This window comes from Podarcis tiliguerta (genome assembly GCF_965153285.1).
Source record: "Podarcis tiliguerta genome assembly, chromosome: 3".
Taxonomy (NCBI): domain Eukaryota; kingdom Metazoa; phylum Chordata; class Lepidosauria; order Squamata; family Lacertidae; genus Podarcis; species Podarcis tiliguerta.
Genome location: NC_139536.1, coordinates 32,767,584 through 32,794,541, shown reverse-complemented (window position 1 = coordinate 32,794,541; position 26,958 = coordinate 32,767,584). Strand labels below are relative to the sequence as shown.

Below are 26,958 nucleotides of genomic sequence, written 5' to 3'. Positions count from 1 at the left end.
CAGAATGTGTTCCAAGCAATCAGATACTGCGCCTGCATGCCTGCCTTTGCTCCTCCTGCTTCATGCCTCTCCTGGTTCTGGGAGACCAGAGGGGAGGGGAGCTTTTTGCAACAGGAGGAGTAGACACCCGTGACTCTTCACCAGCCTGACTCATCTCTGCCTCTTGGCCTCTCTCCTCTCCTGCTTCAGCTTCTGTCTCTGCTTCCAGACTTCTCTCTGCCACAAACTCTCCCCACTGTTTAGTTTGTGACATGTCCTCTTCCAAGTCTTCTCCCTCTGACCATTCATAGCCATCCTACCACCAATCACCAGGCTCTGAGCCTTCTTCCCTTGGGGGTTCCCCAGCTGGTTCCTCCCACCATTCTTCTGCATCCAACCAGTCCATGACAGATTGCACTAAAATGCTACTGAAGTTCCATGGAATTTGGCTGGGTTTTAAAAATATTATTTGTAAACTGATGAGGAAAAGTGGAAAACTGAAGAGTGGGAAACTGAGAAAAACAAAAAAACCGACAGATTTGTCCATCCTTAATCTCAACCCACCTCCAAGTGCCTCCTTCAGCAAACTGCCACCAGGTCTGGGAGCTGAAATGGCACATTGGCATTTGGATACCAAGCTAAATTCAGTGCACTGGTACTGGTGTACAAAGCCCTAGACAGCTTGAGACCAGAATACTTTAAAATTTTTCCCTCCTTACATATCCAATCAATCACCGCAGATAACATCTTATCCAGAGGTCCATTCTATACAATATAGGAATTGGGTCTTTAGCAACTACCCTTTGGAATTCCTTCCTGTTCCAGATTAGACAGGTCCTATCTCTGTGTGTTTCTTTGGCACCTTCCTCTTTCAACAAGCATTGAAAGTTGCAATCTTTATCCCAGTCTGTTTTGTATGTGGAATTATTGTTTTATGAGTGTAACTGTTTTGGGGTTCTAGAACTGTACAGTGGTACCTCGGGTTACAGACACTTCAGGTTACAGACGCTTCAGATTACAGACTCTGCTAACCCAGAAGTAGTACCTCGGGTTAAGAACTTTGCTTCAGGATGATAACAGAAATCGTGCTCCGGCAGCGTGGCGGCAGCAGGAGGCCCCATTAGCTAAAGTGGTACCTCAGGTTAAGAACAGTTTCAGGTTAAGAACGGACCTCCAGAATGAATTAAGTTCTTAACCTGAGGTACCACTGTATATTTTATTGCTGTAACCTATCCTGGGACCATGTGGTAAACAGCAGGTAAGAAATACAATAGAGTACACTTAAACCCAATGATCACAACAGGGCTACAATGCTCTAATCCAGCCAAGCTTTGACAACCAGGTTCAATCATGCCGACGCAGTGTTCTATTATTTTCATTATCATTCATTGCTTGTTAATTCCAGTAAGTGAAACGAATATCTCAATGGAGTAGTCTGATTCATCAGACTCAGATGAATAAAAACTGTTTGGCCCTCTGCCTACATAAACTCCAATTAGCTAGTGCTTTGTAAAATAAGACCAGCCAGCACTGTTTCTAAATCATAATTTTTATGATAATTATATTCTTAAGATCCTATGGAAATGACTCAGTGATGTAGCACGCCATACACATAATAGAAAGATATCGAAGAAGACATAGGCAAACAGCTAGAGACATAGTTTCTTGTCATTTCATTGTGGAGGGGAGAGCACTCCTTGCTGATCACTTTAACTGAATTAAAGCAAACGTAATATTTATCTGCCTTCAAATTGAAATAAACCCTCAGAATTGAATACTGGGATGGCATCTCTCTTATCTTCTTAAATTAGAAAGCTGCCCAGCTGATGATGTCAGCCATTAGTTCATCACCCCTTCCCCGAGGATTGTTTAACTACAGCAGGAGTTCCATGGCGATTCAATACTTTCAAGATACATTTACAATGTATCTTACTATACAACTTCTAAGCATTATGCAGCATCAATATATGTAACACAGGGGCATTTTAGAAGTAGCACTTACCTGGTAATGAAACGTGGTATGTAAGAATATTCACAGACTACATCTGTGGTCCACGTATCATATTAATGACTTTAAAAAACCCAACCTCTTTCCCTATGGCATAAAGCGTTTTGCTAACATCACAGGTGACTTGGCACACATTTCAAAAGTCAGAACAGAAATGGAACCTAACATATGTGGCAAGCACAGGGACAAGGTCCCTTGCTGGAACAAAGCCAGGAAGAGGAACTATTTTATGGAGAGAACCTTAATAGATAACATCCTTTTGTTTACTCCTGTGTCCTCACTGCTACCCCTTTCCTTCTCAACCCATAATGGACTAAGGAGCAATCCTAACTCCTGCCTGACAGCAGTGGAGCTGGATAGAGCTCCCGCCTCATCTGAAGCCCACAACGAACAGGGCAAGTGTGTGTGTGTGTGTGTGTGTGTGTGTGTGTTTCATCTCATTTTTTCAATGCCAGGTTCAGGCTGCTGCAGCAGAGAGTCCTGGATCAGGTTCATTGTCTGTACCTGGACCACTTTTTGATCTTTAACTGGCCCAGCTCTGCACCTTCTCTGCCCTCTCATATGACCTGTTGAATGGTTTTGTTTGCTTGTTTGCTTGCTTGCTTGCTTTGCTGACTACTGGTGGCAGAAATACCACAGGTTGCAGCTTCAACCCACCAATGCAGTGTAGTGATGACCTCCGAACTAATGGATGCCCATGCCAGCAGAGCTTGGTCAAGCTCAGCCAAGAAGAGACACTTACACTATAGCCACACACACACACACACACAAACACACACACACAAACACTGTGTGGCAGATTGGAGGTTTGGATTGGAATTGGGATGCTGGTATGGAAAATACATCAAGAGACATGGAAGGGGCAGCTTGGTTTTCTAACCTTGATGCACAGACTGGTTTTTAAAAAAAACAACCATTACTAAAGTTCTGACATCAGTCACTGTCCATTTTAAAAAATGTTGCTAATTGTATCCTAACATGCTTTAGGGTTTGCAGTCCATCTTTAATATCTATGCTACAGATTCTATGGCTTGGATTCTAAGTTGCTCCATTCTTCATGTAACGGTAGTGTTGACCCGTGCCAGTTTCCCCTCCATTCCCAAGTGTTCTCCAACTCCCAGGAACAGATTTTAAGTGGGAAGGCAAGACAAGAAAACTTTTCTTTCATGACTGAGAACTCTGTTCTGCTTACGGAGTAAAACTTAGAATCCAAGCCTGCATCTTCAAGTACTTGTCTTGCAACCAATTACCATGGCTTTATTTTCCAGTTTTGAAGTGTTTCACTGAAACGCTTTCCCCCATACTCAGTACATATGAAGGTGTGTTGTATAAATTATGATCATGCCCTAGAAATGCCACTGATAAGCCAAAGTGGTAGCAAGTATTAGAAGGCAGAGCATGAGGTCTTTGTGCTGCTAGTACAACATCCAAAGAAAGGCTCAGGATGCCAGTATATCCAGGAATGGCCCAACATGTGCATCATGAAAAGGTGGAATTTCAGGGCTAGCTATAGTTGCCTGGACTTTGCTGATGAAATGCCTTTTCCCACCATCTCATTATATCTGATCCCAAATTCTACCTACCTAGTTGGACAAGCCCCCTACTGTGTCCAGAAACTTGTTCTAGAACCTGCTACTTGCCCTACTGGCCTGGAAGTAGATTGAGAACCTGAATATCATTGTCCTAGCATTGGTTGGAACCAAAGAAAATAGAGAAACAGGTTATAGGATGCATCTGGTTACTTATATATATATCACAGGTTTTGTGAATTTATGTAGACAAGGGCATTCTACTAAGCTGCGAAGCATAATATTATACATATACTAAACCACTACTATTAGTGCCTGGGATAGGAGCAGGTTTTAACTTGAAATATATCCTCACTTGAAATACCTTTACAATCTCCAAAAGATTCCATGTTTTCCCATGAAGTTATACAGGAGAGAGTTATGGGTTACAGATAAGGGACACTGTTGAATTGAGGAAAAACCTCCTTCCTCCTTTGAAAGCAGTGGTCCAAATGTCTGAGTTATGTACATTTATGGCAGAAAGTATAGGGTGTGCAATTTGTGATGCTCCTAAAGTTCATGCAACACTTTGCCCTGTCCTGGACATGGGTGATCAAAGCATCAAGAGAAGAGGGGAGTGTTGTTGTTGTTGTTGTTGTTGTTGTTGTTGTTGTTGTTTCTATCTCTTTGCATTGTTCTCTTCCCTATAAATCTATGGAAGCCACTCACTTATTTAAGAGACAGTAATAACTGATTCATACTGAAGGGCACATAAGTAATTATTTATACATACTTATGACATACTAGACATACTAAATGCTTTCATTTCATTCTATATAAGAAGCCATTCAGTTCACAAAAATTCTAGGTAATTAAGTAACACACAGACACACACCCCTCTCAAGAAGATTAGCAGACTAACCCACACATATCCCAGTTCTGTATTTTAAATAAACATAAACCTGTTGCAAAATTAGCAGGCATATGCAAAATTAAACATGTTAATCTACGGGTACTGCCTTTTTGGAGAAAGCTCATTAGAGCATAAAGGCTGTACTAACAAAGCTTCCACTGTGTCACTAATGAGGCTAATGCCCCTGAATTAGCTAGTTTAAAAGTGAATATTTTCTTTAAGCTATAAAGGAAGTTCCTCAGTACTTTACTTCAAAAAGTCAGGTACATTTGCCATGTGTTAACACCTCTGTTATGTCCTTATTGGAGAAGCTAGTAGCCTTTCAGATTTTCTTTATATAAGCTATATTGTTACATTTCTTTCTAGGTGGTCTATACTGATGTGCTGAAACATTGAGGAGACCATGAGACCATGGAGAAATCACTGGATGGGGTTCCCAGAGCAAACAATGTGACAAATGCCAAGGAAAAGTTTAAAATTCAGCTCTTCTGCATTTTTCTGATGCAGCTGTCCTGATTGTGTGTTATGAAGACAAAGCAGAAATGTTCAGTCCTGAACAGTCTTTACTGCTAAGCAAGGCTGGCCTATCCATGAGGCATGGTGAGGCGACCATCTCGGGCAGCAGAATCCATGGGGCAGCAAGACCCATGGCCTCCAAGAAATGCATTGTCCCCTGCTGCCACAGTGACAGCAACAGTTATGGTGTGCTCCTTGGAGGTCAGATCTGCTGCCTCCTCAGCAGCTTGCCCCACAATTCAGCCTCTTGGAGAACAATCTCCTCTCACCCTTGTTCTCACTGTAGATCCTTATTCCTGATGCAGACTGTCACTCACCCTTTCTTCTCTGGCAGGGGAGGGACATTTTGTGGTTCATCTGAGATGCCAAAATGTCTTGGGTCAGTCTTGCTGCTAAGGCATCTCAGTGGCATAGGAAAGAGTCACTTTCAAAGTCACTTAAAGCACATCCAACACACCATTAAAGTGCCTGGCTTCTTCCAAAGATTCATGGGAACTGTAGTTTCCCACTCCCAGAGCTGCAATTCAAAGTATGCTTAACAAACTACAGTACCCAGGATTCTTTCAGTATTCCAAGAATGGTCACATCATAGAGGTGTATAACCACCCTGTGATCTTCGGCTGAAGGGCTACTGCCTTCAGCATTGTTTCTTTTCTTTGCACTGAATACAATCAATGCTACTCATCTGACTTGAACTATCCAACTTCTATGTACCCTTTTATCTTTCTATCTGGGTATTTCTTATTATATTCACTCTAGGAAGTTTGATGTTTCTTTGTTGCTTATTTTCTTGCAAGCCAATGCCTTGATTTATTCTCTCTAGTTACATTAATATATAATATTTTGTTCAGGATTATCGCTTTATTATGCTGTAGTGTCTCCCTCATCCTTCTCTGTCAAAAGGACCATAAATTAAAGTCAGCAAGCATTTACAGTCCAATAATTCATTGTCTCTGAATGCTAATATTCTCACTGCCTAGCTAGGTCCCAGAACATTTTGTCCTGTGACCTTTTCGTCTGAGTACCTCTGTGAGAAACAAAAAGGAAGCATCTAACTAACAGAGCATGTAATTCTTTTACATTTATTGTAACTTCATCAGATTTGGAGAGCTTTAACCCCTCAAAATAAATTTACATCTCAGAGAGAAAGACAATCACTGTTTAGACGAAGTATATATATTTTTCTGCTGCTCATACCAACAATATTTATATCATACAGTTACGATATGATGGCTCAGGAAATGTCCAAAACATTTGACTAATTAGAAAGTTATCACACTTTCCGAATAGCAAGTTAGTTACAAATGGATACCCACCGAGATCTGCATACATGGAGAAGGGGCAATAAATCTGGAGAACATTCCTTCTAAATAAAATTCAGTGAATGGATTTGTACAAGAGTCACATGAAGTCACATTCATCAATTTAACTGAATTCATTTAAAGCCACTAGAGATACATATCTGGCTGAGGCCTGAATCCAGAGCCAAATCAGGATCCATGCCTCATTCGAGTCAGGATGAGACAGTAGCAGGTGTTATCCTATTCTAGGAATGTCTCCCACCAGGATCTTCAAACAGAAATAGATGGCGGGACAAATTTACTCCTCCTACTCACCATCTATGAATGGAGTTGAAATGGGAGGCAGCTAATTGGAATCACATTTTCAGGAAACAAACAGTAGGGGGTGAAATTACTATGCCTAATTATTTAAGATAGAAGCAGACCACACACAATACTTCTGTGCCAAACAGCTGTAAGCAAAATGATTTAAAACTGAATGGGAAATGCTCGCTGAAAGAGCAAATTTTTCAAGTCATCATCTACAGACAGAAAAGGAAACAGCTAGCTGTGAATCACAAGACTACAATTCTCCTGAAGAGGCTCTGTCAGCGTTCACCTGGAATTTTAATGGTTACTCCCAGCCTGCTTATCTGACTCCACAGCCTTCATGCAGCACTCCTAAAGCAACCCTTTTGGGGCCATTCCCCTTTTGGGGTCATCACAGCATTTTGAAGTCATAACCTGCTTAGTGAGAGCAATCTTAAACCACAGTGCTCTAATTATTTACACCTTAGAGATAGTTCACAAATGTAGTATCTTCACCAAATACCATCCTCATGATCAAATTTCAACTTGCGTGTAATGTGAGTAGATACTTATTCCATGGTGGATATCAACAAAAATATCAACAAAATACAGAACAGGTCAATACCAACATTTCTTTTAAAAAACAAAAACAATTTTTGAACACAGTAGGTGATACACCACAGCGGTAACATTACCTAACCTCTTCCAAATGCTTGCACAAAATGGTTGACTTAAACTGACACTGAAATCCAAGTAAAATTGGTGGCAGCCACACTTCTGAGGGGCAGGCTTTACAGAGGCCAAGCACTACCAATCCAAAGACTTATTTTTTTGTCATGACACCATGTACTTCCCCTGGTGGTGAAACAACAAGAAGGGCCTCCCCCAGAAACAGGCTGGTACAGAAAAAGGTGTTCCCTCGAGTTAAAAGATATAAATGGAAATGCTTAGTGTGAATTTCTATTCCCAGGAGTTCCTAGAGGGCAGCCCTGATACTTGGGATAGTGCCTTCTCCTGGTGTGTGCGGGGGGGGGAGAGAGCTAGAAGAACAAGGATAACCACTTAATCCCCATAATGACACATGGCTCAACAATCCCACCACATCCCCAAGGAGCTATCTGAAGTTTGCGAAACTGAAAACAGCCCAAGTGAACACCAAAGCTCCAAAGGCAGCTGTCTGTGCTTCAAAATCTCTGCTTCTCACAGGCATCCCTTTGGGTCCCTCTCTCCTTCTGAAGGGAAGACCACAGAGGAAGAAAACGCAGCCATGGGAGAATCCACTGCTAGAGTTTTCACAGTTCATTGCCCTTCTAGGGAAGTAGTAATTTTAATGTCTGCTGACCAGCTTGTTGACCTCTCCTGTCTGAATAGGTGTGAACCACCTCTGGGGATGGGATGGGGAAAAGATGAAGCAAAGATGACATGAGGAGGAGAGGTAAAGAAATTTAAGAGCGAGAGGGGGAAAGATGTGAAGAGGAAAAGCTGAGCTCTTAAGCAGCACAGCTAAGTCCCAACCTTCAAAGTGGAAGGGCTGGTCTGGAGAATGGGATGGCTCCTCCCTCCAGATTAGGTCATGTGAAGAAGAACCTTGCCTGCATGCCAGGAGGAGGCACCGTCCTAAGTTCTAAGACTGCCCTCTAGGATCCTCTGGGGAATAATTGGCAGTTTAATTAAGGAGCTTTTGTCAGAAGTCACAAGAAGTTTAAATGCTAGTTGCATTAAAGCCCTGCAACTGAATTCAGAACACACACTTGCATGGAAATAGCATTGTTACACCATGGCCTGGTGTTGATCCTGAAGACAATTGAACAAAGAGGTTATAGCAAAATCTTAGGGTAGATTTCAATGTCTATGCTGTTTGTTCGGTGGTTGCCATTATCACACAATAGCCTGTTTGCTTAAAGTTTCATCACATATTCGCCTTGTCACTTTCTAAAAGGAAAGTCCTCACATGTGTATCACGGCTTGTTAAGAGATTTTTTTGAATCTATCCATTAACATATCAGTTCTGGTTTGGGTTGTACAAGTTGTACAGGTAACACTTCCAGAGACTAATTGACTTAAAATGTTGTTCATAAGATTGCATGTCCTTCTTATTAGTCATGTAATTTTTATTCTTGTAACCTTTCATAGCAAACATTTTACATCTGCCCCAACACCTGCTGAGAAACAGACCCTAAGCTCAAAATAAAATCCTATTCCTCCTGGAGTAATAAGACTTCGACCATCGTGTTCAGTGAATACAGATTGTTATTCTCACCTTCTGCTGAATTTTCAGAGTAATCCCTCTCTGGGCCATCCAAAAGATGGAGCCGTGAGAATTCATCTGCACTCACTCGGTGCCAGGATCTGTTATGTCCCTCCTTCATCGGTGGGGAATATTCTAGATCACAGTGCGATTCAAAATTGCAGTCAAAAACTGGAAAAAGGAAAGGAAAACAGAAAGTGAACATTCTAAAATAAATAATACAACTAACTCTGCCAACAGACAACAGATATTTCATTGCCATTGTTATAATTATTTTGCCCATTCCACATTAGGAAAACAGACCATATCGCCATATGTTGAGGATATGTATTTTCTCACTGTGATTCAACTTCAGTCTGTACTGGGAAAGAAAATAGATCTCTACACCTAGGAATAAGATTTAGGAAAAGAAGCACATATGGCTATGTCTGTGCCATCAGCGCTCCTGCTCCAATACATCTATTTCTATTTTTGTTTTATTCCTTGTTGAGATGGGCAGTCCAGAAAGAGCAGCACAGAAACAATAAGAGGAGCAAACCAAATTAACGGCACTATTTCAAACATAGCATGTTGCTCTCCTTACTCCTTTTTCTTCTTTTATTTTATTTTCTTAAAGAAGCACTAAATGAGGTGTGATTTTCCTTGAAATTGTGTGGTAGTGTTTTAGTTCTGCTTAAATCTTCCCCGCCCCCTTTTTTGTGACTCGAATTATGTTTGCCCTCAGTCTACAGTTGGCCTAGAAATTTCAGAACTTTGGGGGTGGAAAACTGCTGCTCTTAGGAGATTTTCATTAACATCTATTCTTCTCGTCCCAGGATAAGATTAACCCAAATAATTGAAGTTGACACTAGCCAAACCAGCCAAGACATTTTTTAAACTTCAATTAGATTCTCTATTAAACATCTCATTTCTTCCCAGCCTGCATAGATTTATGATCTTCACCCCATTCTCTTGGAGGCATCATACCTTTTAATCCTAAGGTTAATACCCTCGCCCTTTCTCTGATCTATTTCAGATAATTCACCTGTTTAATGACAAAGTGAAATGAATGAGCCTTTTTACATTTTTCATTCTACTTTCTTTACCATATGTGCTACTACTTTTGTGACATTGCTAGCACCTTGTTCACTCCGGGTACCCAGCAATAACACACCACCAAGCAGCACATCAACGAGGAGAGAGACTAGCTCTTTTCAAAGCAGGTGGGCTAAATGTGTGGCAGCCGTGCGAGATGCCCTCCATGCCTATTCTGAACCTCCATGTATTTATCAGCTTCATGTGCATGCAGCCCTGTTATGTGTACAACCTGCACATAAATGGGGAAAACTGGGTTCTTAGTTGCTTAGGGAGAGCCTGTGCATGTAATAAATTATATATGCATAGTCTCTGTGCACACAGAACTGACAGACACCCATAAGTCACAACTAAGGAAAGTAGGTACAATCCTGCACGCGCACACACACGCACACACATTCAGTCTACACAGTTTCTAACAGTGTGGGCTAGGTTTTCCTTAATATCAGAATTACTTCTTATGCCCTAAGCTATGGTGTCATGCTCACATTTGACTGTCTCCTTAGTCTGTGATATGTAGCAACCAGCATGTGGACGGTCCTGCTTTTGGGTTACCTCAGGGTCCCTTCCAGCTCTATGATTCTAGGAACTGGGAGGAGGTGAAGCTAAGCAGGTAAATGAGCCCAAAAAATAAGTGAGTCAGCAGGTAACAAAGCAGCTAGGCTGATAGTTTGAAAGGAGATGAGTAGAGAGGCAATGAAGCATGGAAAGAAAGGAGCAGTGTTAGGGAATACCCTGGGGAGGGGCAGGGACCCAGATCTTTTGTTCCAGGCCACAGATCTCCTGCCCTTCCCCGACTCCCCCGATTTGTTTTTTTTTAAAATGTGTCTATAGGCTGGCCAGTCACAAAACATAGTGCTGGTGAGACTGCAGCCACCCACCATATTAATTTATATTTTACCTTAAAATACACATAAGCAGCGGTCCTTTTCAACAGATTTTGGGCTGAGGGGAGACTGTTTCCCAAGTTGGCTGCCACATAAAAGGCCCTCCTCTAGATCAGGCATAGGCAAACTTGGCCATCCAGATGTTTTGGGACTATAACTCCCATCATCCCTAGCCAACAGGACCAGTGGTCAGGGATGGTGGGAGGTGTAGTCCCAAAACATCTGGAGGGCCCGAGTTTGCCTATGGCTGATCTAGATCGTTGCATGACTTCAGCAGACTGTGACACAACCAGGAGGGCCTCATGAAAATATCTTAGTAAGCAGACAGGTTCATAAAAGGGAAAGTGTTTGTTCAGGGACCATCCATTCCACTCTTAACAACCACCTACTAAACCTGTTTAAATAGCAGCTGTTGGGGAGGGCACTAGCTTCTCTTCCTACCCCCATCAAGGCCATTCCACAGGGGAAGAAGAGGTTCAAACTCATTCCACACCCAATGAAAATTGCCACCCCTGCACATGCATATGTTATTCTCCCCAGCAGAGAAGCCTCAATTGGCTTCTTATAAAAATAACAGGGACTTAAGTTGTACTTGGTATCCATAAAATTGATGTTTCTAGGCAGGCTGCAGTAAGACAGGCTTTAATTTGGTCATGTTAGTCTTTCTCGACAGTGCTTTCAATTAATGTTCGGGTCTATACTGGAAAATCAAAAGAAGGAATGACAAAATCACTACTGCCTAATGTCTGGTACATAGTATCTCATTATTCTCGTAAGATTAATACTCCATATTCCTGGTCTGGTCTGTCCTCAATACATAGAACTTTGAAAGGGATTTCAAAAAGGACACATTTTCCTTTGAAAGGCACTGTATTTACTTTATGTAGCTTAAAGGTACGCTCTTAATTAAAAGCTCAGATGAAGCTAAGATTAGGAACCCAATTCAGCCAAAGTGCACATTATACATACTGTATATAACCTCGTTTGTAAGCTGCCCATTCTTTTGCTCCTACCATTTTTTAGTTTGCAGTCACAAAAATGTACTGTAGAAAACATATGATTTCTTTTAGCACTTGTGAGTGGTGAGTTGTTCATAATTAGAATTACTATTTATACAAGTTGAGGAACATTTCTAATGCAACACCACAACGTCCTGTTTCAGTGTATACAAAATACTTGCTATTTAGCTTGGGTGTGGTGCGAGGTGCACTCAGCCTTTTGAAGCTGTTCATGTTTAAATAAAAGCCACCTTTTCCTCCAAGCTGGGGAAAGAAAATATGTAAGGGAAAGTAATTAAATTTAATAGAAAAACCAGGAGAGTTTTCCTTTTTATGCCACCTCTAAAAGACATGACTAGATATGGAATTTTAGGAAGTAGCTACAGTGCATACTCAGTAGCTTTGTGCAGTGAGATTTCCAAAAGATTTATATCAGTATATGTTTATGCAGCAGCTGTATGAAATCCACAGATCGTAAAGCCTTGGGAGGAATTGCTACGGTCCGGTGAATCACAAATCCAGATTCTCCATTTACACTAAAACAGAAGGCTTTCCTTTTCAAGTCTTTTGACAAAGACACCAAAAGTTTAGGAAACTACAAAAAAGAGACAATTTATCACAAACTGTCTACCAGCACAATTCATCAGAAATCTTCATTAGAGTTGTTCTTCAGAAATGAATATATCTCTATATCAAACTGAGGCTGCAATCCTTAGCATAAGTCTAAGGTGTAAACCTTGTTGTTTGTTTGTTTGTTTGTTTGTTTGTTTGTTTGATTGATTAATTAAATGTACCACTCTTCATCTGAGATCACAGGATGATTCACAGCATAGAAATACAAAATGAGAACACAAAATGCATTAACAAAACAAAAAACACCCACCCACCCCAAAACTCAAGAACAAAAAATGTTGAGGTCTGTGGAATTTATTAAACATGTTCAGGACTCTACTGCCATGGTTAATACTGTGCAGGGGAGAGAAAAGGCGAATCTCTTAAAAGAGAAATGGGTGCATAGCACAGAATGAGAAATGACACACACAAAGCTCAAATCATCTAGTCCAGTGGTTCCTAATTAGTGGTCTGCAGATCCCAGGGGGTCTGCATAACCCACCCAGGGGTCCGTGGTACTTGCCCATCAACTGTCCAGGACATCCCCTTTGAGGGGGGCCTGTGCTCTCACACAAGATTGCAGCACCCAAAAAACATACATTTTGGGGAACCATGCTCTTGCACAAATCATGTGACATGTTGGAAGGCAATGTGGCTCCATTCACATAACAAAAACTACCATAGAGATACCACTATTTTCAAAAGTAGGGGTCCATGGTTTGACTTTTGAAAAACCAGGGGTCTATAGTACTTGGCTAAAACCACTGATCTAATCCTTCTGACCTAATCAAATGCCAAGATCTGACACTTTAGTTCTGTGGTGTTTTGAATGGACAGGCCTCTGAGCATACTGATGTGCCCATGTTCTGGCATGCTGTTTGGTCAGCATGTCTAGACTCCAAGTATCAGACAGTGATTTCATTTCATTTGCATTTTTATTGGCTGTTCTGGGGTATGAAGAGTTTGCTGGGAAACCACAAGCATGTGACCCATGATCAACCTCATGCTCCCATTCCAGGGGAATTCATATACTCCCTTTCAATATATAGCCCATGTTCACTACTGCAAGGAGCAAAGCTAGGCCTATAATTCACACTGGCCTGGGCAAGTGTAATCCACAAATACTTGCGTAAGTACAAGCAGTATGGACAATGCTGAGACATTTTTACTACAGTAAGTCCTGCTAAATAAATATTCAAGGATATGCATTAGGGAGGAGACAGTGTTTAAATTGCTTTCTTGGGAGAAGTACTGTTTGGTGAGCCCTGGGGACCTCTATTAACACTGGCTAACCTCTATATACTTAATTTATAATGCCCATAAGCTTTTAATTCATGACAGGGAAGTGACATATTGATTTTCCAGTTACTAATTTCAAAAGCAAAGCCAGTTTGAAAGCTTCCCTCTTTGCCTTTTGACAAAACCTCTCCCACCTCCCTAAGAAGGTGCATGAAGGTGGTATCAGAGGTGCATCCTGCTCCCTGACTCTTCCCATTCTGGTAATTGAATGTATCTTCAGAGACCTAGAATGGGAAGGCAGGCATCCACACACATCTGGGAAGGGTGATCCAACTTCTAGCATTGATTTCAGTGTGGGATAATTGGTATGTTTGCTCTTGGAGTCAAGGAGTAATCCTGGGGTGGGAGCTGCATGCAGCAAAGAATTCAGAGATGCATCTGAAGATTCACTAGGAATGGAGATGGGGCAATCTCTTCCTAGTCCCTTTCAGGTAGAGGGGTTAATTTGCCTTGGCTCTAATATATACTGGAACCAGAGGTTTTCACAAATGGCTACTTAGGATTTAAATTTAATTGGAATTCCTGCATTGTAGGGGGTTGGACTAGATGACTCTTGGAGTCCCTTCCAACTGTACAATTCTGTAATTCTGTGTCTTTGCTTTTCATTGAGACATTGCTAAACTAGTCCAAATAAAACACCTGTGGCCTGGTGCATCTTTGGCCAGGGTTCTTTTTCATCCTAGAATCACATTCTAATCGAGATCAGGAATTCTGATCCAGAGTACATTTGAGAAGGCTAAAAATTACTTAGGTTCACTGGTCACAAAGTGGTAGTGCAAGGGCAAAGTCAGTAAAAAAAAATCAGTGAAATGAAATCAAATAGTGACAGATGAAAGTGGAGATTAGAATAATCAGCTGCCAATTACTGACATCATTTTCTATGGATATCTAACCTTTATTTAAAAATGGCTGAATTCTTTGCCACAATAATTTTTTTTTTTTTTGTGGCAGGGAGTTCCAGAGTTCAGCTTTAATTCTATAGATCTGTAAAGCTGCAATGGAAGATGCTCGATAGCTATTGTGGAGGAAAACAGCCTTGAAGTCTAAAGAGGAGCTCAGCCTTTAAAAAACCTGCACTCAATCTTTTGGGTGTTAACTGAAAATTCGAAGGTCTGGGTTGTCTGAGCACATGAGATGAACACGTCTGAAATCCTGGAAAACTGCTGTCAGTCAGTGCCGGCTTTGATGGACCAATGCCCTAATTTGATATAAGGCAGTTTGCTGGTGTGTGTCACTTTTGCGTGGGTTCACAGTGAGTCTACTCCATCCTGTTCCTTCCTTAACTTGCAATTTTCTTTTTAAATCCACATGTAAATTCAGTTATTTGCATATTTTCTCTCAAAATATGCTTCTCTAAACACATTGCTTCCAAATATACCTTTTTTTAAAATGCACGTTGATACTTTCCCTTTAGCTGAGAACTATATCAGAATGTTTGAGAAGTACAGAAGCTGGCGGATAACTATCTGCACATTAGTCTGTGATATGTAGATCAATTCAGTACCTATAGGAATTCAAAAATATTGAGTCGCTCAACCATTCCTACATGTACTAGAGTGGATATTGGCTACAGGCCTAAAAGAGCAGGAAAGGGATTACTGCTTCTGTTTGCCTCAGTGAGTACAGGAGGGCATGAGAGTACAGTCACTGAATCAGCTAAGCCAGGCACTAGCTCTCAGATGAACCTTTTTTTAAAAAAAGGATGAACTTTTAAGGATAAGGATAAACTGTGCTATTCTCATGTGTTCCTTCTTAGGCTCTTTGAAGGTAGGATGGGATATCAGATGTTGTGAACTGCCCTTAGATCTATGAGCCGCTTGGGCTTGCCAGTTGGAAGGTCGGAGGTTCGAATCCCCGCAACGGAGTGAGCTCCTGTTGCTCTGTCCCAGCTCCTGCCAACCTAGCAATTTGAAAGCATGTCAGTGCAAGTAGATAAATAGGTACTGCTGTGGCAGGAAGGTAACTGGTGTTTCCGTGTGCTCTGGTTTCCGTCACGGTTTAGTCATGAGCAGTTTAGTCATGCTGGCCACATGACCCGGAAAGCTGTCTATGGACAAACACTGGCTCCCTCGGCCTGAAAGCGAGATGAGAGCCTCAAAAGCGAGATGAGAGTCAGCTTTGACTGGACTTAACCGTCTAGGGGTCCTTTACCTTTACCTTATACGGCGGTATATAAATTTAATAAATAAAAATGACAAACAAACAAATACAATATCAATTAAAAACAGCAGATAAACCACAATAAACGGCAATGGTAAATTAATAGTAACGCATTCTAAAAACAAATCAAATTGAGTGATAAGGTTAACCCGTGTCATGCAATGCAAAGTTCACCGCAGTTGCAGGACAGAGATATGAGAAAAGTGGCGGATGCATTCAGAAAGAAACAAATTTCACAATCTTCTCAAAAGGTTTCTCAGTACTGGGCATTGGTCCACATGTAGATACCTGAACTTGGATCATATATATGGAATGGTCAATTTGTCTTAGCTATACTAAGCACTGGCATAGCATTGCATCATTTATCATTTTATGAATAATTTCACAGCAGAGTGGATTAATAATTACCTCAGCTGAGCCAAGAAGTAAAATACAAGGCTGGGTGCTGAGCATCATGTAAGCCTCAAGTTAGAGTACTATCAGCAATGGAAACTGGAGCTGCAACACTAAGTCAATACTGAGAGAATGTTTAAGAAGCTCTTGGCTTCAAGATCTCAAGCACTTGCCAATATGAGAGGGAGTAAGTGCAACAGGCCAGTGAGGAAATCATTCTAAGAACTGGGAACCTGGTCGTAAGCCAACTGAAATTAATTGAGTGCCTTTAATGACCTCGATGGAATTTGGATTGGCTTTGAAAGAAGGGGTAGGCAATAGTGGAAAACTTACTGACTATATGTTGCTTTGCCTTGAGTAAAACAAAGTGCATCCGTTGTAATCTTGGGGAACGGCGCAGTTTGGTCAGTCCAGATGATGCCATCACATCTTAATATACTTGCAGCAGAGTTTTCCCAGCCTTTTCATGTTGGTGACACACCTTTTAGACATGCAACATTTTGTGACACAGTAATTCAGTTTTACTAGCACACCGGAGGTCAAACTAACCCCTTTACAGCCCAGGGAGTATTTGTGCCACACACTTGCACACTGCCGCAACACACAGTTTAGAAAGCTCTGACTTACAGGCAAGTTATGTGCCTAGCCCTATATTTCTACTGGCAGTGCTTTTTGTCTAGAAAAAAGTGCTAGTGGTCACCATGAAGTTGTTACAGTAAGTGCCACACTTTAAAACAGTGCTTTTCTTCTAGAAAAAAAGTGTACTGCGTGCCCTTAAGTACCCCCAGAAGAAGACGACGAATTTGGATTTGATATCCCACTTTATCACTACCCTGAGGAGTCTCAAAGCAGCTAACAATCTCCTTTTCCCTTCCTCCCCCACAACAAACACTCTGTGAGGTGAGTGAGGCTGAGAGACTTCAGAGAAGTGTGACTGGCCCAAGGTCACCCAGCAGCTGCATGTGGAAGAGCGGAGACGCGAACCCGGTTCACCAGATTACGAATCTACTGCTCTTAACCACTACACCACACTGGCTGCTGGGCTGGGGTACACTTCTGAAATGGTAAAGATTTTTCCCCCTCTCTTCCTGAAACCTCAAAGGAAGATTTTTTTAAAAAAAAACTTTCTGTAAACTGCTCTGGGTGGGCGTGGGGGGAAAATAAAAATTATTTAAATAAATAAAATAAAAGCTATCCTCCCTGTAGGTTTCTATAACATCTATGGGGCTCAAACAGGCTAGTTCTCTCAACCCTCCATCCTTGCCCTTGACATTCTCAGTGTTTGATGGCTCAATCATTCTCACCATTCAGATTCTGGAACTCATAGCTCTTTCCTGCTCCTTCTTCCTTTTAACTTCTAAACTGATATGCTTCTGTAGGTTCAAGTCTGGCATTAGAAGGAAGGTGATACTGAATAAAGAAGCTGTGTTCTGACTGACATGACCAGTAATCAACATCAGTTATTCATCCACTAATGGAAACAGGTGGTATTAACAATAAACAGTGAGGAGTGCCTAAACACCTGTTACTATATCATTCCTGCTGCAGTTTCAAAGAAGCTGGTGACTTTCTCTTGTGACTATAATATGCAGTTTTAGAAAAGCAGTCAAGACTCAAGCATTCAACGTTTCCCTTCTCCTCTGTGTATGTGTGGGTGGGTGTGTATTGCAGGGGAGGGGGAATACTATAAAAATAATTTATTTCAGCTTTCAATCAATTAACAGAACAAGGAAAAAAATAATTAAGAAGACTAATATTTCCTCACTTCAGCAGTGCCAGTCACTTAATTAGAAGGGTCCCATCAGACTATTAGGCAAACAAAGTTTTAATAGAAGTTTTTATTAACACACACTTGTAATCTTAATCAGGCAACAAGGCTGTGAACTGTTAGGAAATGATTTATTCATTCCTTATATGGGAGTGGAGAGATCTTTAGAAAAAGAGGCCTGTGAGGTTTGAAAGGCCTTAAACAAATAGTTTAGCCGCACTTTAGCTCAGTTTTAAAATCTGCAAAATGGCAATGTGTGTGCATTAATGGGGCAATATTCATTTATGTACATGCTAATACAACAAATGGAGTTATGTTAGGGTTTAAACTTTATTTAAACTTCTGAACCGAATGTTTTCTGCTGGATGAAATGATTAATATATTAGAAGGCACAAGAAGAAGAAAAATCTGTTAGTCTAAGACGAAACTAGAGGGTTCTCATTGTTCAGGTGGATACAAAAGCAGGGAGCAGATATTCTCTGCCATTTGAACAAATGTGTACTGTACAACATAAAAGGCTAAGACATAAATTTAGAGAAATATGTGATGCCTTCACACACGTAGGTCAAACTTTTTCCTCAAGCAGATAATTAGAGGCTTGGGGTGAGTAAATCTTATTAGCCTTTTTCCACCTCATCTGTTCCCACAAGAGGCTGGCAGTAGATTCATCCTCCTTCATCTTCCAAAAGGAATGCTGAATATAGCCTTTCCGGAAGCCACGAGGACTGCAAGAATGCCTATGCAGGACCCATATTACTCTGAAAGAAACCATTATAATAAAGTCCATACTGACTCCATAGTGAAGTCAGACGCCAAACATCAGTTAAAAGATGGCGCCAGTGACTCACATGCCCTTTTGCAGTTGGCTACCAGACTGGTGTTTTCAACAAATCAGTGATGGCAAGTTTTGCAATAATTACATCATCATAATACCATTTGAAGTGTCTGCAATTTCTCCTGCTTTGTCCATTACAATTATGTCAGTGCAGGAACCAAGGATGCTGCCTTGTACAGAGCCAGGCAACTGGTGCATCTGCTCTGTGTTGTCTACACTGATTGGGATTTCAGGCAGGGGTCTCTCCCAGTTCCACCAAGAGTTGCCAGGGATTGAACCTAAGGCTTTCTACGTGCAAAGCAGATGCTCAGCCACTGAGCTATGGCCCTTCCTTTAAACACAGACAAGTGGTACCCAACCCACAAACAGACCTAGCTATATTGCCATTTGAATAGGCTGTTCATTAGGGTTGCCTGTCCTAACACAAGATATATTTGTTTTAATTTTTATTGATTTAAAATGCTTTCATACCACCCTTTGCAAACATCTTAAGGTAGTTTCCAACATTCGGTATTTTAGTTTTTTTTTATGAATATACTGTAAGGCCTTCAATATGGTACTTTGAGAGTCCCCTTCCCTAAGGATCTTACAGTCTAATAACAGACATTTTAAAAGTAACAAAGGAAGGGGAGGGAATCGGAGGTAGGATATGGGATTGTTTCAGCTACATATACTTACAGTAGTAGCTAGGGATGAAAAGGTTGTTCTCTCTATATATATTTATCCCACCTTTCCATCTAACAACAAGTTTCCAAAATGGCTCACTATCAACAAAAAATAATACAAAATAAGATTCTTTTTAAGGCAGTGAAGACTAATGAAAATTCTGAAGGGAACAATTATGTGAAATGTCCATTTCCAATATTGCTATATGGGAAGCCAGGAAACTTCACAGAACAGTGAGCCAGAAAGACATTGGTTTAGAACACATCATTCCCACTGCTGAATGCTGGTAGCCCAAATGTCCTCTCAGAATCAGTCTAATGGTACAATTCAGATTCACAATTCACAATTTAGTGACAAAAGCAGAAAACCACTGTGTTGGTTTATACTTTGGCTATGTCATGTTTTTCCACACTATAAATCCTGGGGATCTTGCCATGGCCTAATTTGATATAAACTGTCAAAAGTGCGCCCCCCTCCATTTTTTCTTTTTTTGAAACCTAGTATTCCTTCTACAATGTACTAATATTGTATTGCAGTAATAATTCTCCCAAGAAGAAACTGCAGTGAAATTAAATACCGTATAAATCAGCAAAGGGGAACCTGTGACCCTCCAGATGCTGTTAGACTCCCAACTCCCAGCCAGCACGATGAGTGGTCAGGTACGATGGGACTGTTAGGAGTGTCTTACTCTCGTGTAGGACCCAGGCAGAGACACATGCCCAGCTGGCATGTTCTCTCCCTCCTGGTTGATCATTTGGGAGCTTCAAAAGCTTTCCTCTGCCCAAACATCATAGCAACTAATGCCAAAAGGCATTAGCACACTCAGGGATCCGCAGAGTATTCACATTTTGCGTAACAGAACTCAGTAGCTCAGCATTTGGCTAATCTACGTTTATTTACATATAATACACTTGGAACATTCTGGCTTAGCTCCTTCCTCTTTCTCATCAGACAGCAAAGAGAAAAAGAACAAAGGACAATAGTCCTACTTCATGGAACACAGTAACATCAAAACATCCTGTCTCCACCACTTCCCACACTGTGGAATGAAAACATACGCCATCATGTGATAGACAACAATCCCATGACTGCAGACACGGAGAATGAATCTCCAACAGGGACTTGTAGACCAGCAATATATAAAAGGTCAGAAATTGTCCATCCTGATCTAAAGCAAAACAAGGAAGGATGTATTCAGTAGCACAGCAGGTCAGAGTGTGTGTTTTGCTAACATTACCCCTTTTCTCAATGCATACAAACTCAGGTTGGGCACTGATGGATGATTGTTAGTATATGATGATAAGGTTAATCTTCTCACAATGGGGCTCCCATTTTTGGAACTGGTTTGGGGTTATGGAAGAAATGGTACAAAACGACTCATCGTGGAATTGTAGAGTCAGAAGGTACATCTAGTGCAACCCCCTACAGTGCAGGAATAACATATGACCACTTTCACCCATATAAACCTCCCTGTGCCTAAAGAATTGCAAGTGAACCCTTGTTCATTTATCTGTTTGCCAGCTGAAATCAGTAGTGCTCAGAGTAGGGCATTTTGTGGGATATCTTTTTGAAAGATGATTTCCAGGTAGAGTCACTACTTGTCTTTTGCTGGATGTTAAGACTCTTCTATTTGTCAAGGCATTTTTAACAAACTACCTCGGTTACTAACTCATTTGAAGCAGCTATTTTCATGCTACTATTTTTGTGTATTTTAAAAAAAGTTTTTAAAACATATTAAACTTATTTGTTTATCATTAGGGCTATGTGTTACTTGAAACTGTTAATGTTGTAATGCATAATTTCTGTATGTTACCATGCCAAAAATCTGTTGCTAATAAATTCTACAAACAAACAAATAAAATGGTGGTTTTTCATATGAGTGATTAACAAGGTTATCAAATGAATACACTAAGGTGTGAGCTCATCTTTAAGTTAACAGAACACTGGATGATCACCTGAAATCATTTATGATGTGGCATTATTTTAGGAAACACCATCTTTGAAAACTTATCTAGGTGGCCATTTATTTTAACATCGGATCATTTCCAAATTACTGGGAATGTAAGATGGATGTACTTACAGTGCCGCCCTCTGGGAACAAAGGAAGGGTAGGAATCTCTCATGACCCAGGACAAATTCCAAGCAGTAAAATCCAAAGAACGTGGAGGAATATTTGTTGGAGATTCTGGAATGTTGACACCTACCAATAAAAGAAAGAGATCATGATGCAAAAATTTGATATATTAATATAAGAATAGCACATGCCAACTAGAAAAAAACCCATTCTGTTTAGTACATCTATTTAAAATTATCCTTGCAAGTGAGGATGAATAGCAATCAACCAACATTACCCAATAGTAGCAGTTCAGAGAAACTGATATGCAACCGTTAACTACACATTCAGTGCTACATGCAAGACCAAATTACTGCTGATCACCTGTCGGGAGAGGGATGAGCAGTGCTGTCAAAACTGACAGCAATGCCCCAACTGTTCAGTGGTGCACATAAAATCAAAGACACCCCAGGCACACTGGGCCGTAGTTGCCAGCTTCCTCCCATATGAAACCTTCCCAGAAGTGAATTAGAGGGAAGTCATGCTTGTTGGAACAGAGCAATTACAATTGTTTGAAACCTGGTCAGCTTTGTAAATACAAGTTTAATTAGAAGCACAAACTTTTCACCAATCTAGGATGTGAAATGGAAACCATATCTAACCAGAGAAAATGTCAACCTATGATTCTGTACTCGCAATTGCTATGGTGGGTTAAAATCAGAGCTGAGTCAAAGTGAAGTGGGCATGTTTTTCATGATGACTTTCATCCATGCCTATGGTGTTGTGAAATTGTTTTCAAAATTCTTTAGTTGGGTGCTCTCATCACCACATCCTAGGGAAGGGTTTGCTGTAAGGGCTTTATTCTCTATCCTGCTATGAAGGCTATCATCATAGAACAGACATGCAATCCAAGCGTATGGCTCTCAATATGATAAAGGCTGAAATATACATGAGTGCTGATGTACAGGCACCTGTTCATGGTAGGAAAGTGAGACACAGCAATCAAGACAAGTCACATAACACACACACATCTGCGCAGATGTTTAGTGGCAAATATAATTCCCACTGTTAACCACTGACTTGAACTAATAGGTAAAATGCTGGAAGCCCAGATTTGCAAAATATAATTGCCAGAGTATGAAATAATATTCCTCCGTTCCATCGCCATCCACAGCCAGGACTGTAAAGTTAAAAGTAATATTTACTTTTTTTCTTTCCATGGGGAAGGAAAACTAACTCCAGCACAGAACTGCAGGCAATATCATCTGGCTGAAGTAGCAGATTCTTGGCATGAGGTCTGACCTCGGAGCATTTCTCACTTGTTACTTTATTTTTAGCCTCTGGAGAGTTGGCTCATAGAGCAGGTACCTTCACACCCTGCTGAATTTCAGTGTCACAAATTAGAATGTTCGGTATAAGCCTTTGGGGATTATCATGTCCCAATGACCCCACATCAGCTACGATGGTATATTTTCATCTCTATCCACTCCAAACACCTGCCAGGCCAGCATGATTCTGAAAGTGTGAGATTAGCACTTCTGCTGCTCTGATCAGGGAAGCAGGTAAACTCAACAGAAAACAGGGGCACAGAAAGCAGGCCATGTCATGGAGGCCTTTTACTCTTAGCTCCTACATTTTAGTAGCTTGTGTTTGACAGCTTAATTTTTTCTTTTCATGTGTAAGTAGGAAATTGAAACTGGTAGAAAACCAGCCTGATTGCAACAGAAGGCTAGTCCTCACATTCTCACATAACTCCTATTGGCTTCATGAGGAAAATTGCAGCAGTCTGCCATCAGAACAATTCAACATAAAATTGTATTTTGGTCTTTCACTTCTAATCTCTTGTGTCTCCTGCTAAGCTGTTCTCTGTGCTTGGAATGACCCCTATCGAAACTGCTCTGCCTTAATATTGGTTCAGTCAGCCACCAATGTACACATACGCCCCTTACCTGCCAGAAAACCAGGTATATATATACACACAATGCCATGTACAGCAATGCCAGCCAACCACATGGCAAACCCAAAACTCCCACACCCCACCTCACTTCCAGTGCTAAACCTTGCTGCTCTTTCTGCCTAGAAAGCAGGCAAGCTGTCATAACACAGAGAGGTACAGTGATAGCATGGACTCAGAAGCCCAACCAGCAGCAATTCTTCCCCAAACACCCATGGGCTGTGTTATCATTAAGCCAACTAGACAGCCACCTAGAACAGACCTCAGTGGAATGCAGCATAGGGGCACAGTTTCATATTGATTAGTTTTTGTTACATCTTATAAATTTCAGATAATGTGGTTGTGAGTTTATGGGCAGGGTTAGGCTGTATGATGTCTAAGCCCCTCTAATTCCTTGATCCAGGAAAGGTTAAAATATTATATTAAAACATTATCCTACTGTTCAAGTAGCCAGGCAAGAGCCATAATGGCCCGTAAGCATGGGGGGGGGGGGAATGTGCAGAAGTCGTTTGCAACTAGGAATGGCAACCGTCACAGCAAATAACAAACTTCATGAAGATTACATGACAATATTACTCCCAGATATTCCAGGGCTTCATTGCAATAGTCCCACAAGACTAAAAGAAAATGCCTCTGAGTGCTCCCAAAATAATCTAATGAAAAATATTTTTCTGGATAGTCTGATGTTGGGAAAATGCTTTCCCTTTCCCCCCTCATTGTGTATCCTCTGGAGATTCAGGACTCAAAGTCAAAATATACTGAGGAACTTTAACTCTGGTTGGAACATGCAACTACCCTTCCTGGCTCCCTGGTTTAAGGTACTTTATCACTTTTCTGCAGCCATACTAACCTTTTAAATAAATGAATGAATTACAATGGGAGGCTGACGGCTCAAATTTTAGTAGCCAGGAGTTTGGCAGGGCACATTAAACCATGAAGACAAGGCATGCTGAACCTCTCCAAGCTTTTTCATTTAAATTCTGCTTTAATAACTATGGCCATTTTTGACATCCCTGCCTAAAGGACAACTTAGAGCCAAATACTGCTCTCAGATACTCAGAGACTAGTACTATTACTCTGGACTTGAGAGAAACCTTTCATTGGTATGCTTATATGATGCAACATATAAGCAAGGGATGTGTAATACAGGATTGCCTGCAGAATTATCTGTGTCCTTTAGCTGTTACGCCACCATCCAACTGCAGCTCCTTTTCTCCTCCCCCTCATCACAGCCCACTTCATTTGTCCCCTTCCAAATGAGCTACAATGCCAGAGTGGCTAAATTGAGTATGAAAAAGCCACTGCTATGTTTTTTCAGAGTTCTTCATGCTAAGAAATGGGAGGTCCTTGTAACATCTCTGGTCAGTTTGGGGCACTGGGCCAGGTCAAGGAGCTTTGACGAGTCCCAACCCCTGCTGCTGACCACAAGACAATTAATTCAGGTCAGAGTTTCCCAAACTTTCTGAAGGAAGGCAATTTTCACTCTTCTGGCTCAAAAGGTTTAGTGTACAGAGTAAAAGAAACCTACCCATGTTTCTGGGAGAGTTCTGAGCATGTCTGCTTCATGGGAAGCTAATCATGCTGTATCCTTGCACTGAACGTCTTTATGTTACCTCATCACATCTAGTGCAAAGATGTGGTAGAGCTGCCTAGCCCCAGCAGGGAATGATGGGGACAGAAGCAAAGCCTGAGCACAAAACTGTGCAGAGATGCAGTGGGCAAAAGCTCCTCTGAAGGCCTATGTACTTTGAGCACTCAGATGCCTTCATTTTCAAAAGGAAAAAAAATCATTTCTCACAGCACAACAGCAGTCTCCTTATGGTGCACTGGTTTGCCTTGGCCTGCGGTCTAAGATTTACTGATGAGGCCTAATCCTGAATTCTAAATGTGCAAGCAATTTGCATTTTCCTCAAGAATGCAAGTGCCTTTGGAGCACAGATCCCCATGCCACCACCATCAACATGGGGATATTTCTGTGAGTAAATGATAAAACTTCAGGGGATGCAAAGCTGCCCTGAATGACAGGGGTTTGGGAATGCAGAACATTTAAATAATTCAAACCTATTGTTAAAGCCTTTTGCATATTCACATGAATGGGTGCCTAGAATATGATGAAACTTTTCAAATGAATACTGTCAAAGAAGGAGGCCATATAAGATCATGTTTCGAAAAAATTCAGTGGTGGTTACTGCTAGCAACCCACCAACTCCCATTGTTTCCAGAAAATGCAGGTAGTGGGTACCTGTCCTATCTCGACAGGAATGCAGAAAAAGGGGCAGTCACAGTCAAGGTCCCATTCTAAGTTACTGTGATGCTCTTGGTCTTATCTCAAACACTAAATTCACTAGATGCACAGATACTGAAACAATTTAAAGGGTTTGATCCTCAACACCAATGACCATAGAAGCAAACTCTTGCAGATTTTGAAATGTGGAGACACTTTATTATATGCTGCAGGTCAGAGCTCAAAACATTTTTCTATATCAAAACAAAAGGTCACTGGGAAGTCCCAATGAAATGAATGATAAGGTTCTGGATGTGCTATTGTATTTACATACAGGTGAACATACACACATGAAGTTTTCTAGTAGAAAATGTACTATACTGCAAGATTATGTTACTACTGCACTCTAAGAACTGCCTTAGCTGTTTGTATGATCAAGATAAAAAACAGCATAGCATGTTGAGTCCCTGGATATGAAAAGCAATTTATCCAGAATGTAGCTGCTAGACTGGTGACTGGGAGCAGCCACTGAGACTACATAACACTGGTCCTAGAAGATCAACATTAGCTCCCAGTATGTTTCCAAGCACAATTCAAAGTGTTGGTGTTGACTTTAAAAGCCCTACATGGCTTCTGCCCTGTATACCTCAATGTGACTCCACCCACATTGTTCAGCCCAGACAGTGAGTCCAGCACTGAAGGCCTTCTGGCAGTTCCCTCACTACGAGAAGTTAAACTTCAGGGAACCAGGCAGAAGCCTTTTTTTGGTAGTCATATCCTCCCTGTGGAATGCCCTCCAGGCAGATGTCAAAGAGTTAAACTATATACATTTTTGGAAACATTTGAAGGCAGCCTGGTTTCAGGAAGCTTTTAATGTCTGATGTTGTTGTTGCTTCTTGTATTTTGTGGTTTTATAGTTTGTTTTTAATCTGCGAAGCACCCTGAGACCTCCAGTATAGGGCAGTATATAAATTCAATAAACAGCAGCAGCAACAACAACATTTCTGCTGGAAGGTGCCCAGAGTGACTGGGGCAACCTGGTCAGATTGACGGGGTATAAAAATAAATTATTAGCGGGAGCAGGAGTATCATGAGTATTATGAGTATCCTTGGCGCTCTGGAGAATAGCAAAAATACTTTAAGTAATAATGCTTTAGTGTACAAAGTGATCACTTAAATTATCTTGGTATTTCTTACAACAACCCTGTAAGGTGGGTCAGTGTTATTCACCTCATATTGCATTATGAGAGCTGAAGCTCAGAGAATGTTCCTTC

At 41.1% G+C, this 26,958-nt stretch overlaps 1 protein-coding gene across 1 annotated transcript in view; it reads right to left on the bottom strand.

Moving 5' to 3' along the window:
- ALK (ALK receptor tyrosine kinase) overlaps positions 1–26,958 on the bottom strand; it is a 564,868-nt gene that overhangs the window by 371,729 nt on the left and 166,181 nt on the right. The window contains exons 2-3 of the mRNA XM_083434390.1: positions 21,534–21,653; positions 8,774–8,932 (exon numbers count right to left, since the gene is read on the bottom strand). Coding sequence (XP_083290516.1) covers positions 8,774–8,932; positions 21,534–21,653 — 279 coding nt within the window. The remainder of the gene's footprint in view (positions 1–8,773; positions 8,933–21,533; positions 21,654–26,958) is intronic.